Source organism: Chiloscyllium punctatum, chromosome 5 (assembly GCF_047496795.1).
Source record: "Chiloscyllium punctatum isolate Juve2018m chromosome 5, sChiPun1.3, whole genome shotgun sequence".
Taxonomy (NCBI): domain Eukaryota; kingdom Metazoa; phylum Chordata; class Chondrichthyes; order Orectolobiformes; family Hemiscylliidae; genus Chiloscyllium; species Chiloscyllium punctatum.
The window spans coordinates 98,418,730-98,433,987 of NC_092743.1; the positions used below are offsets into that span (position 1 = coordinate 98,418,730).

At 41.6% G+C, this 15,258-nt stretch overlaps 1 protein-coding gene across 2 annotated transcripts in view; it reads right to left on the reverse strand.

Annotated features, from left to right (window-relative positions):
- ctdp1 (CTD (carboxy-terminal domain, RNA polymerase II, polypeptide A) phosphatase, subunit 1) overlaps positions 1-15,258 on the reverse strand; it is a 294,156-nt gene that overhangs the window by 160,771 nt on the left and 118,127 nt on the right. For both annotated transcript variants that reach the window (XM_072570837.1, XM_072570839.1), the window contains one exon: positions 11,409-11,550. In XM_072570837.1, the coding sequence (XP_072426938.1) occupies positions 11,409-11,550 (142 nt within the window). The remainder of the gene's footprint in view (positions 1-11,408; positions 11,551-15,258) is intronic.

Genomic DNA, 15,258 nt, shown 5'->3' on the forward strand with positions numbered 1-15,258 from the left:
GCATGTTTCTCTCCCTATAGTTCAAACCCTCCAACCCTGGCAACATCCTTGCAAATCTTTTCTGAACCCTTTCAAGTTTCACAACATCTTTCTGATAGGAAGGAGTCCAGAACTGCATGCAATATTCCAACAGTAGTCTAACCAATGTCCTGTACAACCGCAACATGACCTCCCAACACCTGTACTCAATACTCTGACCAATACAGGAAAGCATACCAAACGCCTTCTTCACTATCCTATCTACCTGCGACTCCACTTTCAAGGAGCTATGAACCTGCACTCCAAGGTCTCTTCATTCAGCAACACTCCCTAGGACCTTACCATTAAGTGTATAAGTCCTGCTGAGATTTGCTTTCCCAAAATGCAGCACCTTGCATTTATCTGAATTATACCCCATCTGCCACTTCTCAGCCCATTGGCCCATCTGAGAAGATCCCATTGTAATCTGAGGTAACCTTCTTTGCTGTCCACTACACCTCCAATTTTGGTGTCATCTGCAAACTTACCAACTGTACCTCTTATGTTCACATCCAAATCATTTATATAAATGACGAAAAGTACAGGACCCAGCACCGATCCTTGTGGCATTCCACTGGTCACAGGCCTCCAGTCTGAAAAACAACCCTCCATCACCACCCTCTGTCTTCTATCTGTGAGCCAGTTCTGTATCCATATGGTGCTTAAAAATGTGTTGCTGGAAAAGCGCAGCTTATGCCCGAAACGTCGATTCTCCTTCGCCTTTGATGCTACCTGACCTGCTGCGCTTTTCTAGCAACATATTTTTAAGCTCTGATCTCCAGCATCTGCAGTCCTCACTTTCTCCCTGCATCCAAATGGCTAGTTCTCCCTGCATTCCGTGAGATCTGACCTTGCTAACCAGTCTCCCATGGGGAACCTTGTCGATACAGATCACATCTGCCGCTCTGCCCTCATCAATCCTCTTTGTTAATTCTTCAGAAAACTCAAACAAATTTGTGAGGCATGATTTCCCCCACATAAAGCTATATTGACTATCCCTAATCAGTCCTTGCTTTTCCAAATACATGTAAATCCTGCCCCTCAGGATTCCCTTCAACAACTTGGCCACCACCAACATCAGGCTCACTGGTCTATAGTTCCCTGGCTTGTCCTTACCACCCTTCTTAAACAGTGGCACCACGTTAGCCAACTTCCATTCTTCCAGCACCTCACCTGTGACTATCAATGATACAAATATCTCAGCAAGAGGCCCAGCAATCACTTCTCTAGCTTCCCACAAAGTTCTAGGGTACACCTGATCAGGTCCTGGGTAATTATCTACCTTTATGTGTTTCAATACATCCAGCACTTCCTCCTGTGTAACATGGACATTTTTCAAAATGTCACCATCTTTTTCCCTACAGTCCATATCTTCAATGTCCCTTTTTCACAGTAAAGTTTGATGCAAAAATACTCTTTTTCTGTGGCTCCACACAAAGGCCACCTTGCTGATCTTTGAGGGGCCCAATTTTCTCCCTAATTACCCTTATGTCCTTCATGTATTTGTTAAAACCCTTTGGATTCTCCTTAATTCTATTTGCTAAAGTTATCTCATATCCCCCTTTATGCCCTCCTGATTTCCTTCTTAAGTATACTCCTACTGTCTTTATACTCTTCTAAGGATTTGCTCGATCTATCCTGTCTGTACCTGACATATGCTTCCTTCTTTTTCTTAAACAAACCCTCAATTTCTTTAGTCATCCAGCATTCCCTATACCTATCAGCCTTCCCTTTCACCCTAATAGGGATATACTTTGTCGGGATTCTCATTATCTCATTTCTAAAGGCTTCCCATTTTCCAGCTGTTTCTTTACCTGCAAACATTTGCCCCCAATCAGCATTTGAAAGTTCTTGCCTAATACCATCAAAATTGGCCTTTCCCCAATTTAGAACTTCAACTTTTAGATCTGGTCTATCCATTTTCATAACTATTTTAAATCTAATGGAATTATGGTCTCTGGCCCCAAAGTGCTCCCCCACTGACACTTCAGTCACCTGCCCTGCCTTATTTCCCAAGATGAGGTCAAGTTTTGCACCTTCTCTAGTAGGTACATCCACATACTGTATCAGAAAATTTTCTTGTACGCACTTAACAAATTCCTCTCCATCTAAACCCTTAACACTATGGCATCCCCAGTCTATGTTTGGAAAGTTAAAATCCCCTCCCATAACCACGCTATTATTCTTACAGATAGCTGAGATCTCCTTACAAGCTTGTTTCTTAATTTCCCTCTGACTATTAGAGGGTCTATAATACTATCCCAATACGGTGATCATCCCTTTCTTATATCTCAGTTCCACCCAAATAACTTCCTTGGATATATTTCCGGGAATATCCTCTCTCAGTACAGCTGTAATGCTATCCCTTATCAAAAACGCCACTCCCTCTCCTCTTGACCAGTCTTTAACAAAACTTGTGCTGGACTCCAAACCTTAAGTTTGTATAAACCCTGGATAGACTGAGAACCTATACCAGTGGGATGGGGGGGCCCTTTACAGATTAAGGATACAACTTCAGTTCCAGTCTCATATGAGAAGCATCTAGTTCAGTTACCACTGATTGTAGTAAAAAGCTTGGGCCCAAGTGTTATTGGGCGAAATTGGTTGAGAAAGGTTCACTTAGATTGGGTCAATATTTTTTGATTAGAAAATGGCTGGCTGGCTGAAGCTCTAATGAAATACCTGGATGTTTTTTAGGAAGGTCTAGGGACTTCCAAAGGAGCCAAGGCCACCTTGCATGTTGACCAGGAAGCAAATTCATGATCTTGCAAGGCTCACCCAGTGCTATTTGCCTTATGGGCAAAAGGAGAGGCAAAAATCAGAAGGCTGGAAAGCAAAGAAATCATCAAACCAGTCCAATTTGTGGATTGGGCAGCACCGATCATACCGTTGTGAAGATTTGTGGAGATTTTCAAGAAACGGTAAACAAGTTTGCAGAGGTGGATAAATACTCAAAGTTTTACATAGAGGATTTATACACAAAGCTGGCAGGAGGTCCTTCATAAAGCTAGATGTGAGCCATGCGTATTTGCAATTGCAGTAAGAGGCTTCCCAAAAGTATGCTACATTTAATACCCATAAGGATTTGTACCAATGTATGAGACTGCCATCTGGGATATTGTCAGCCTGTGCAATTTTTCAGCAGACAATGGAGAACATTTTACAAGGTCTACCCCAGGTCACCATTTATCTAGGGGACGTGCTAATAACAAGGAAGACCAATAAGGACCACCTCAAGAACTTGGACTTGGTCCTTTGACGTACCTCCCACGCATGTATATGCCTTAGAAGGGAAAAATGCACGTACCAGACACCCCTACTTGGGCTACAGAGTTACCAAGACCAGTTACACCCATCAGAAGATAAAGTAAAGGTGATCAAACTTATTGGTGGCTCAATGGAGAGGAATGCCCAATAGCACATGCATACTGGACTTTCGCTAATGCACAGCATAAATACACTGAGATAGAGAAGGTAGGTTTGGAGGTCATATATGCAATCAAGAAGTCCCACTAATACCTTCATAGGTATAACTGTTTAATAATTACGGACAACAAACCTAAACCAGGTCTACAGAAAGAGAACAAGGCAGTGCTACCCGTAGCTTCAGGCCGAATTCAGCAATGGACTCTAATAGTAAGTGCATAGAATTATGAGTTGGAACACCATCTGGGAGGCCAAGTTACAAATATGGATGCATTGAGCTGTCTCCCGCTGACAGATACACCACCGGTGGTACAGTCACTGGAAGAGTCCATAATGGTTCTAATTTTCATGGATGCCCTTCCAGTCACAGCTGACAATACTGGACTTTTGATGCAGAAAGATATAGTTCTGGCAAAAGTGAAACAGTTGGTGGTGATGGGGGAAACCAAAGAGTCATCACAACCAGAATTGAAACCTTTCTGGACCAGAAAATCAGATCACAGTAGAGAACGACATATTATTATGGGGAGCAAGAGTGATTGATCCGAGCAAAGGTCACCACCAGATACTGGCTAAACTCCACCAGGGTTACCCAGGGGTTTCCAAAATGAAGGTATTGGTGAGATGTTATGTCTGGTGGCCAGGATTGGATACAGTCATATTGGTGGGGTAGTGTCCAGAGTGCTAACAAGGACAAACATTATGGGAATGGGTAGGTAAACCCTGGACTCAGTTACATGTTGACCAATAAAATCCTTTTGTGAGCTCAACATTCTTAGACATTGTGGATGCCCATTCAAAGTGGCTGGACCTGCAAAGAGTTCATTCGTCAAACACAGGGATGACGATAGATGAACTGTGCACATCCTGTGCAATACACAGCCTCCCGGAGTATTTCCAAAGTCAAGTGGCATTCAGGACAGCTCCACATTATTTATCACCCAATAATCTGGCAGAAAGAGCATTGCAATCTTCGAAGGCAGAATTAAAGAAACAACCTACAGCTTCACTAGATACCAAACTGGCCCAGTTTCCATTTGATTTTCGGACCACCCCTTCCGCAACCACAGGGAAAGCTCCAGCAGAGTTGTTAATGGGGAGAAAACCCTGGACTAGGTTAAATCTGTTCTGCCTGGACTGGGAGGGGATGGGGTCTTTGAGATAGCATCAGGAACGTCAATGTCGGACACATGACTTAGCTAAGCGAGAGAGACAGTTTACTTCAGGGGACAATGTTTTTTTGTAGGAACCAGGGGAATGGCCGTGCATGGGTAAGAGTCCAGGTCCTATGACAGATCAGGTTCAGGTAGGTGTGACAGTCCTGGACAAACACGTGGATCACATGAAAGTTGCAAACCTGCAAGCAGGGTGGCAGCGAAACATGCCTGCCTCCTATGAACCATCGGAAAAGCTGGTGGAAGCCAGTCAAGCATTGAAGAAACTTCTGAAGCTGAGGTGGACATGGCAGATGTCACCTCCTCAATGCATTTGCTGCCTGAAGAGAAGGCATTTCTTCCGAGACGCCTCAGGTGCAAGAGGCTAGCTACTGCATGTTACACGCTGCCCATATCAGAGGCAGAGATGGAGGGACCGGATCTGGTGCTAAAACACCCCAGGAGCTGCTACAAAAAAAAAGGCCAATGTCCTCAGATTTAAAGTGGGAAGGATGTAGTGATTGCGATGAATTCAGTCAGGTGGCCATCAGAGAATATCAGTTCCCTAATTGGGGCTGTTAATCTGGTCCAAGTAACAAGTTCTGGCTGGCAGATAACAACAGAGTGTCAGACATCCTGTTCATTCTGAGAGCTGGCTCTGAGGGAGCTGGATCAGTGTCAAGGACTTTCCACATGTAAATAAAGAGTGACTTAGTGATGGGATACCAGCCTCTGTGAAGTTCTTTCACACGGTTTTACTTCTTAACAGTCAGAGTTTTTGCAGTTTGGAAGGAGGCCCTTCAGCTTACAGAGTCACGCCCAATATCAAACTTCCATCTATGTTAATCCTATTTTCCAGAAATTGGCCCTGAGCCTTTTGTATGAAATGGTGTTCCCAGTGTTCATCTAAATATTGTTGTTAAAGACTTTCCACCTCTACCACCGTTTTAAGCAGTGAGTTCCAGTTACCCACACACTAAGTGAATAAATTATTAGAAACCTCCTATTCCTGCCTTAATACTGCAGGCCCTGGTTAGTGACCCCTCTACAGAAGGGGAAATATTTCTTCCTATCTACCTTGTCTATGCCTCTCACTGCTTTAATCACTTTGACCAACTTCACCTCTGCCTTCTCTGTCGAGCCTATCTGGTCTCTCTTCATAGCTCACTTCAATTCCCGGTGAATCATTTCTGCATCCTCCTCTAGCGCAAACACATACTTCTAAGCGTGCGTTGACCAGATTGCACACAGCACTCCGGCTGTGGCCTAGCTAACTTTATATAGTATTTAATCAAAAAGAGGAAAAAATGGAACCTGGAAAGATTACCATTAATCGCCTATGACCCAAATACCCAATTGAGGGTAGTTTGCAAACTGGCAACAATCAGTGACCTACGCCATCTAAGATGGTGGTAGAGTAGCAGCACTGTGTTTGAGCTCCTGATCTGGGTCTTATTCGCCTACATCTGCTTTGTTTGTTTCTTTTCTTTTTACTTTTGCTTTCTTTCTCTTTGTTTCTTTTTTGGCATATTTGGTGGGGCTGAGATTGAGCTCGGCCTGTTGACTATGTGCTGTTATAGCAGGAGAGCACAATCCTGTCTTGTGGCACAGAGGAGAGTGTGGACCCAAAAGATGCGGACAGGACAGCAAACCCAGCTATTCAAGATGACGGCTCCAACATGGTAGGCCTGTCTGCACCAGGCTGGCTGCGTTCTTTTTTTTTCCTTTCTCCTTTTCATCTTTTCTTCATCTTCCTGACATCACAGGAAGTCAGAGCAGTGTGGCGGTTACTGATGCAGGGACTCCTGGCTTTATAGGCCAAGATATAGACTCCTGGATTTGATGCCAAGTTTTTGTTAGAGCTGGGGCTCCTGGCTGCAATAAACCCCGAGACCTTGCATAAATCCTGGAGCCATGTTTGTGACCCCGGCCAAAGAAGACGGACTCTATTCAAGTACTTTCTTTTGTACCTCAAAATGGTGCCAGATTGTGGCAACCAAATACTTTTCACTGTATCTCCCGAGATATATGTGGCAATAAATAAATCAGACATTCAAAAGTGCTGTTTTATTCAAGTTACTGCTCAAACTGACTTCCAGATTAACAAATGCTAAATCCACAATAAACCAGCACAATCAAACAACATCATAGAATATAACTTATTGAAAAAAAATTAAAATTCTTTTACCGCCTCTTTTACTTCCTGTGTTTTTTTTAAAAAAGAGGTTGTGCAAACACCATTTATTTGTGAACACAATTTGCATCTAAACTTTCGTGCTAAAAGATAAACAGGCAGAAACTCCAGACCATTGAGTCTCAGGGGCTGTAACCAGTAACCTTAATTCCAATTAATCATAGCTCTCGCTCCATTCTGAACATCATAACTGGTGTGTAGTGAGTGTATTAGCTAGCTTGAAGAGGCAGGGAACAGTGATCAAAGGCAACTGAAGACACAAAGAATTCCTCACAAGTCATCAAATGATGAAAGGCAAACAGCAGGCGTATTTTGACTATTAACGAGGATCTGCAACATTTCTGTCCTCCCTTTTAGAGATCTCTGACACTGCGTCAAACAATTCTGCATCATTATCATCAAAACAGTGTCATTTGCAGGCCTACTAACAAGCATTTCAACTGCCAATGCACATGGTTTTAGTATACTTAAAGCAGCATAACTTTAGAACAGACTTATGTCGATATGTTCTGGCATTTGCCTACGTTCTAAGCAGTTTTCTTATACATGTAACAGACATGTATAAAGGTCCATGACTGTTCACTAGTTGTCAACGATTGCTAAAAACTGTATGCTGAATGAAAACACTTGGAATAATTGGTCAAAGAAAAAGAAGCCCCTCCACTGCTTCTATGTCGTACTTTGTTCAACTTTCACTTTTGAAGCAGCCACTATTTCGGCTATGCAGAGATGTGGCTCTCTGGGTAGGACACTTGCCTATGAATTACAAGGTTCGGGATTCAAGTCTCGCTTCAGGAGTTGGGCACAAAAAGCAATACTGATATCCCAATGCAGGACGAAGGGAATGCTGCAGTGTTGGAAATGCCATCCTGCAGATGAAATGTTAAAACACGGTAAACAAAATGGAAGAGATCCGATGGCATTGTTGAGTCATAGTCATAGCGTCATACAGAATGGAAACAGGCCCTTCGGTCCGTCTCATCCATGTCGACCTGGTTTCCCAAATTCAACTAGTCCCATTTGCCTGTGTTTGGCCTATATCCTTCTAAATCTTTCCTATTCTTGTACCTGTCCAAATGTCTTTTAAATGTTGTAACTGTATCTGCCTCTAGCACTTCCTCTGTGTAAAAACGTTGCTCCTCAGGTCCCTGTTGTCATCCCCCCCCACCCATCTTAAACCTATGCCCTCTAGCTTTGAATACCCTGACCCGAGAGAAAAGACCTTTGCTATTCACCTTATCTATACCCCCCCATGATTTTACAAACATCTACAAGGTCAGCTCTGGTAACATCCTTGTAAATCTTTTCTGCATCCTTCCTGTAGCAGGATGACCAGAACTGCATGCAGTACTCTAAAAGTGGCTTCATCAATTGCCTCTACGGCCACAACATGACATGCCAACTCCTGCACTTAATGTTCTGATCAATGGAGGTAAGCATGTCAAATGCGTCCATCACCCCCTGTTTACCTGTGACGCCACTTGCAAGGAACTGTGTACTTGAACCCCTAAGTCTCTGTTTTACATCACTCCTTTGGGCCCTACTATTAACTGTGTAAGTCCTGCCCTGGTTTGTCTTAGCAAAATGTAACATCTTATATTTATCTAAAAGAAACTCCAGCTGCTACTCCTCGGCTCATTTGCACAGTTGTTTTATGATCCCTTTGTACTCTTGGAAAACCTTCTTCACTGGCCACCATATCACCAATTTTGGCGTCATCCACAAACTTACTGATCACGCTTCCTATGTTTTCATCCAAACTGCAATGGTCAGTGCACCATAAATAGAATTACGGATACGAATGGAACATTGACTACGTTTCATCAGTCATGTTCACCTGTGTCAATTACACCAACAACTCTCTTCAAGGGGCTAATAAGCGGTACATTGTCATGCATCAAAGTCTCTTATCACTGGTGGCTCAGTGTTCAATTAAAATCCTTTCGATAAATTCATATAATGCAACAGGTATAAGAATATGTACTGTGGATGCTAACAATCAGAAATAAAAACAGAAAATGCTATGGAGACCCACCAAACCTACTCTGCACATTTTTGTTAAAATTAGATGAGTGCTAAATTGCTCCAATGCACAACACATCCAAACATAAACTTGGCACAGATATTTTATACTTTATTTTTAATATATGACACCAAAATTGGAGGTGTATGGACAGCGAAGAAGGTTACCTCAGATTACAACGGGATCTTGATCAAATGGGCCAATGGGCTGAGAAGTGGCAGATGGAGTTCAATTTAGATAAATGCGAGGTGCTGCATTTTGGGAAAGCAAATCTTAGCAGGACTTATACACTTAATGGTAAGGTCCTAGGGAGTGTTGCTGAACAAAGAGACCTTGGAGTGCAGCTTCATAGCTCCTTGAAAGTGGAGTCGCAGGTAAATAGGATAGTGAAGAAGGCGTTTGGTATGCTTTCCTTTATCGGTCAGAGTATTGAGTACATGAATTGGGAGGTCATATTGTACAGGACATGGGTTTGGCCACTTTTGGAATATTGCGTGCAATTCTGGTCTCCTTCCTAATGGAAAGACATTGTAAAACTTGAAAGGGTTTAGAAAAGATCTAGAAGGGTTGGAGAATTTGAGCTAGAGGGAGATGTTGAAAAGACTGGGGCTGTTTTCCCTGGAGGGTGAGGGGTGACCTTATAAAGATTTATAAAATCACAAGGAGCATGAATAGGACAAATAGACAAAATCTCTTCCCTGAGGTGGGGGAGTCCAGAACTAGAGGGCATAAGTTTAGGGTGAGATATAAAAGAGACCTAAGGGGCAACGTTTTCACGCAGAGGGTGGTATGTGTATGGAATGAGCTGCCAGAGGAAGTGGTGGAGGTTGCTACATTTAAAAAGCATCTGGATGGGTATATGAATAGGAAGGGTTTGGAGGGATGTGGACCAGGTGCTGGCAGGTGGGACTAGATTGGATTGGGATATCTGGTCGGCATGGACGAGTTGAACTGAAGGGTCTGTTTCCGTACTGTATATCTCTCTGACTCTAAGAATGGAGTATGCGTTACAGCTATCACTGTGCATCTAAAATACAAATACTGACATTTTCCAGACAAATATATCTACCTCCTTATCTAATCAATATTAAGCACTGCTGCACAGAAGCTGCTCATGTCTTTGGGTTTTTGCTTGTCTGTAGGTGCTGTGGGATACACGGATGTATCACCTTCGACTCCTCTATGTTCTTGGCTATTATTCTGTCATTTTTATGGTTCCAACTTGAGCCCGTGTTGAAGTCTTTGCATTTTTTGTAAACAGCTTAGTAATGAGCGAACATCAAAACTGATTCCTTTTTTCAATGCACTCATGGAATGAGAGTGTCACTGACAAGGCCAGCATTTATTACCAATCCCGAAACTAAGTGGTTTGTTAGGCCATTTCAGAGGGCAGTTAAGAGTCAACCATATCAAAGAATAAGGGAGTTACCCCTGGTGCCTTGGTCACTACTGATCCCTCATTCAGCATCACTAAATCAGGTTACTGGTGATTATTGCAATGCTGTTTTTAGGAGTTTGCTGAGTGTGAACAGGCTGTTACATTTCCACGTTACTACAGCAACCGTTTCAAAAGTATACAATTGACTGTAAAGCAACATAAAAGGCAAATCTTTCATTTCTTACTTTCAACACTGGGAAGAAAGAAGCTATTACCTTCAGTCTTTGTCTTAAAATCAATACCATGGACAGCACCCTTCTGGCCTTCATATTAGATTAGATTAGATTAGATTAGATTACTTACAGTGTGGAAACAGGCCCTTCGGCCCAACAAGTCCACACCGCCCCGCCGAAGCGTAACCCACCCATACCCCTACATCTACATCTACCCCTTACCTAACACTACGGGCAATTTAGCATGGCCAATTCACCTGACCTGCACATCTTTGGAGTGTGGGAGGAAACCGGAGCACCCGGAGGAAACATCTGACTGATCCAAGCCGATCATGATCTGGGCAACTCATTCAAGTCCAAATTACATATCCTACCACACATCCTCAGGAAGACAGCATTTTTTTCCACCTTTGCCCCTATTTCAGCCCACCTACTCATAAACAATTGTCTCTGTGTTAGTCCTCCAGACATGATCATTCCAATGCTCTCCTAGCTGCCCTATCAACCTCCACCCTTTGGAAACTCTCAGACCAGCCAAAGCCACACTGCTCATATTTTGCCATGGACTACATTCAGCTCACTCATGATCTTGGTGACCTAGACTGGTTCTCAGACTCTCCAGCAACTCTAATTTTGAAATTTTCATCTTTGAATTGTTTTGGGGCCCCACATATCTTTGATGTTTGTAAAGATCTACTCCTCTGCAAAATTTACCTTCCTTCAATTCTGGCATCTTGTGCACACTGAATGCATTCATCCAAACATTGGTGACCTTGCCTTCTAACTAAAATTTCACATCCAACCCAAACCAGAGCGCATCTCCATCGCTGCCTCTTTCTTCAAACTGATCTTTGACCAAACTTTCAGTCACCAGTCTCCTAACATTCCCTTCTTTGGCCCAGTATTCAATTTTGACTTGCTACATCTTCATGAAATATTGTAGTATGTGTTTTCTACATCAATGTAAATTGTTGTTGCTTACCTTTGAGTTTTGATGTAGTCTTCTTTCAATGGGAACAACTTTTCATCAACCCTTTCCCATCGTTCTAGAGAGCTCCATAACCAGTCTGGATTGACTACATGGAGATGTTTACATGCTTGCGCTTGTCGAACCTTTTCTGTTCCTGCAATGACAAGAAAGGCTTTCTTTTACCAAACCGCCCAAGCCAGTACAGATGATGCATGTACACCAGTCATCATTCAACTCTTTTACAGATTGTCACTGCCCATAGATTGTCCCAGCTGCACAGAATGATACACTTGTGACTTCCCCAAACAGACAAACCTGTCAAAAGAAATGACTTGATCTAAGCAATGCATCAATTAGCCTGGAGCTGTACACAATCAATAATTGTAAAGATACACAAACTGAAGCAACAATTTTCTTTCCACTTTTTCTTGTTCTTTCAGTCTTTGTGTTGAACATCTCTTCCTCTATATACTTCATCCTTTCAGTAAAAGACGTTGATTTTCCTGTCCTTTTGGAGGATTTTCTTTCAACATTTTGATTTTATATCTTAACAACAATCTTCTCCATCCAGGTTCAAGGGCCCATCAAAATTACTACATTTGCCACACTGTAAGATGCTTTGGACCATGTGATGCGCTGGGATTTTTACGGGAAATGTTTTGGGATAAAACATTTAAGCATAAGTAGACATTCGGTTTTTATTTACTAATACAGAACAAGAATAGCAATACAGCACTTAAACTAAATGCAGTGTGAAGCTTTCATTCATCACAAAAGTATAACATCCTCATCCCTGCTATCACACGTAGCAGCAATGGGTATGCACCACATAAGAAATAACAAACCATGCATAACTCTGAAACAATATACAAATGATCAGTGTGACAGGGTAATCTTCAAACCATAACACTTTTTCCACAAAAGAAGTAAATCTAATGGCCTGGCAAATATTGTAAGTGGAATGAACAGAACAAAGTAAAATACTGCTCAAATCAAAACAATCTCACACGAGTTGGGAATCTGGATATTGTTGGTCACGCAGATATTTTATGATTGTAAAGAGATAGCTAACAGATCTGTATTATGACACTGGATTAATTTGGCTTGCAAACTATACTAATTTTGAAGAATCAATTTTATTTAATATAGATTGAAATAGTTACAAAGGAAAAAATATAAATATTCAGAAAGGTAATTAACCAAATGAAGCTAAGTAATAATTTCATTAATTTATACCTTAAAACAAGCCATGCATTAAAACTGCTCTCTCTCTCTGGAGTCTAAGTTCAAACCTTTTCCAGATGAAGGATTGGTTCACTGTAATGGCCCCATGTGAAGTGACTGCACATTACTCAGTCAGTTCCAAGTGGACTTGCGCCTGCACCAAAATAAAATTACTAATGTGGCACTAACCAACCACTCACTCAGCACAATGATAAGACAGCTGGAATGAAGAATGGAAAAAAGGCATCATGTTGAGATTTAGGCTGAGGCCCATTATAAAATGGAGCATAATTCTGTCCAGCAACAGAGACTGAGCTAATGTTCACAAGGCAGTGTCAACCAGAGATGAACTTCTCATTATATATCCACATTCATCAGCAAAATGCTTAATAGGATATTTAGGAGGGCACTGTATGATTATTCAGATAGAAATAGGGTGTAAGCATATGTGGGGGGGGGCGGGGGGTGGAGAACAAGAGATTGGCACAAACTAATAATACATTTAATGAGCCACAATGGGCCAAATGGCCTCCTTCTGTGCCATACCAATACTTTGATTCAATGATTTCAATCTCTATAACATCACTCACCTCCAAGCCTGCCTCAATGCACCTGTTTCTGTAACACCCAACCATGCCTTTGTTAATTTGAATTTGATTATTCCGACATCTCCTGGCAGCCACCTCTAACCTTCTTTATATAAACTAGAAAATTGGGCTTCCTATATCATAAGTTGCATCAGATTCCATTCATCCATCAAGTGACTCGCGCAAGATCCTGGTTAAACAACATTTTCAAATCCTCCCCAGCTCTGTAATTTCTTCCAGCTCTACAACCTTTTGATATCACTCTCCCTCAAATCTGTCCTCTCACGCACATTCAATTTCAATTTCTTCACCATGACCACCTTCCTTGGTCAATTCCTTCCCCTAAACCCTTTCATCTAACTGCTCTCTGGTTTTATGGAGAATCTTAAAGAACCTATCTCTTTGACCAAACTATTCAAATAGCTCAAGTGACTCGATGCCCAGTTTTGTCTGATAACGTTCCAGTGAAATGTCTTGGGATATTGTAATACATTATTAAAGGAACAATGTAAATACATGTTGCTGGTTATGCACAGATGATGCCAACAATGGGAAAAGCTGCAATTCTTTACAATCCTCCAGAAAAAGGCATCACATGTTACTATGGCATATACAGAACGGTATTAGAAATGCTGGACCTGTATATAAGGTTAGTTGTTATCTGAACAGGACTTAGGTTCACATTAGATCAGAACTTGCAAAACCAGCTTGCCAATGATGAAGGATTTTCTCAAAAGCATTAACCAGCCTCACATCTTTCAGGTTTTGATTTAACAGCTATGCATTTCCAACACAATCTATTCTTATTTCACATTTCAGCATGCAAACAATTTAACTTAATTAGACCTCAAAAAAGATGCTTTTACAGAATATTACAGAGAAGCGGTAATTCCACTTTGAAAATATATTTTTGCCATTTTAACACTCTGCTACTGTTTTACGGGAGCAGGAGTAGGTCATTTAGCCTCTCAAGCAGTTTTCGGTCACGTTTGTCTGTGACCCTACTCCAGATACACACTTTTGCTCCAAAGCCCTTTGCAGTTCTGATTAATAAATATCTCCAATCTTAGATTTAAAAGTAACAGTTGATTCAACTGTCATTCGCAGAAGACAGTTTAAACATCTACTACCCTTCCAGTACTGAAGACTTCTCTACCTCCACTCCTTAAAGATCAAACTGTAAGCTTTAGGCTCCATAGCCCCGTTCAAAGCTTCCAAACCAGCCACATTGCTCATAACCAATTAAATCCTCAGGTGATTGACTCCTTCGATCTTGTTGATTGAGGACAAGACAACCAAATTACGATCTGGTCAGGGAATTTACTTTGAGAGTAGAAAAAAGATGAGTGAACTTACTAAAACAACTGAACGAACTGCAAGATTCCATGTTTACTATACAACATTAGAACAGGAATACAGTCTACAGTACATGCACAGCTTATTTTTAACACCCAGAATTTATGTGGTAATTATGGTTATTCAATTGTGATCAATCACCTCATAGCTTGCAATAAATAACAAATATAATTAAGACAGATCCCACATAAATCTCATCAATTCTCCCAGATGTCACTGATAGATTATTAAATCTCATTGAAGTTCACCAGGGATCACAATTTTTCATTTTTGTTAATCTCGCTTGGAACTCCTTCCCAAGAGCCATTTTGTCAAGTCCGGCCTCAACAACAGCTCCTGATGTGGATGATCACCTCTTGGCCTAGGTCTATGCTGCCCTGGACTCCAAAAACATAGTCCAGTACTCAGTCACCTGCTAACTCTAGCTCTTGATCAACATCTAGCTTCACAGAGATAGAAATGGGCTCTGGGTTTTAATCTTGCTCAGTTGTATGAGCTAAATACTGTTTGGGTTTCTAAGTTGCACTCTTTAACTACATTTAAGAATTAATGCTTGCAGACTTCTATGGAGTCCTATATGACTTTCCCAACTCCAAGCTCGCAACCTTCCCACTTTTGCAACTTCCCAGGACTTTCTTTCGGTCCTTACTACAATGCATAAAGTTACTTCCTAATTGCTAGAAGTTCAACAGCAC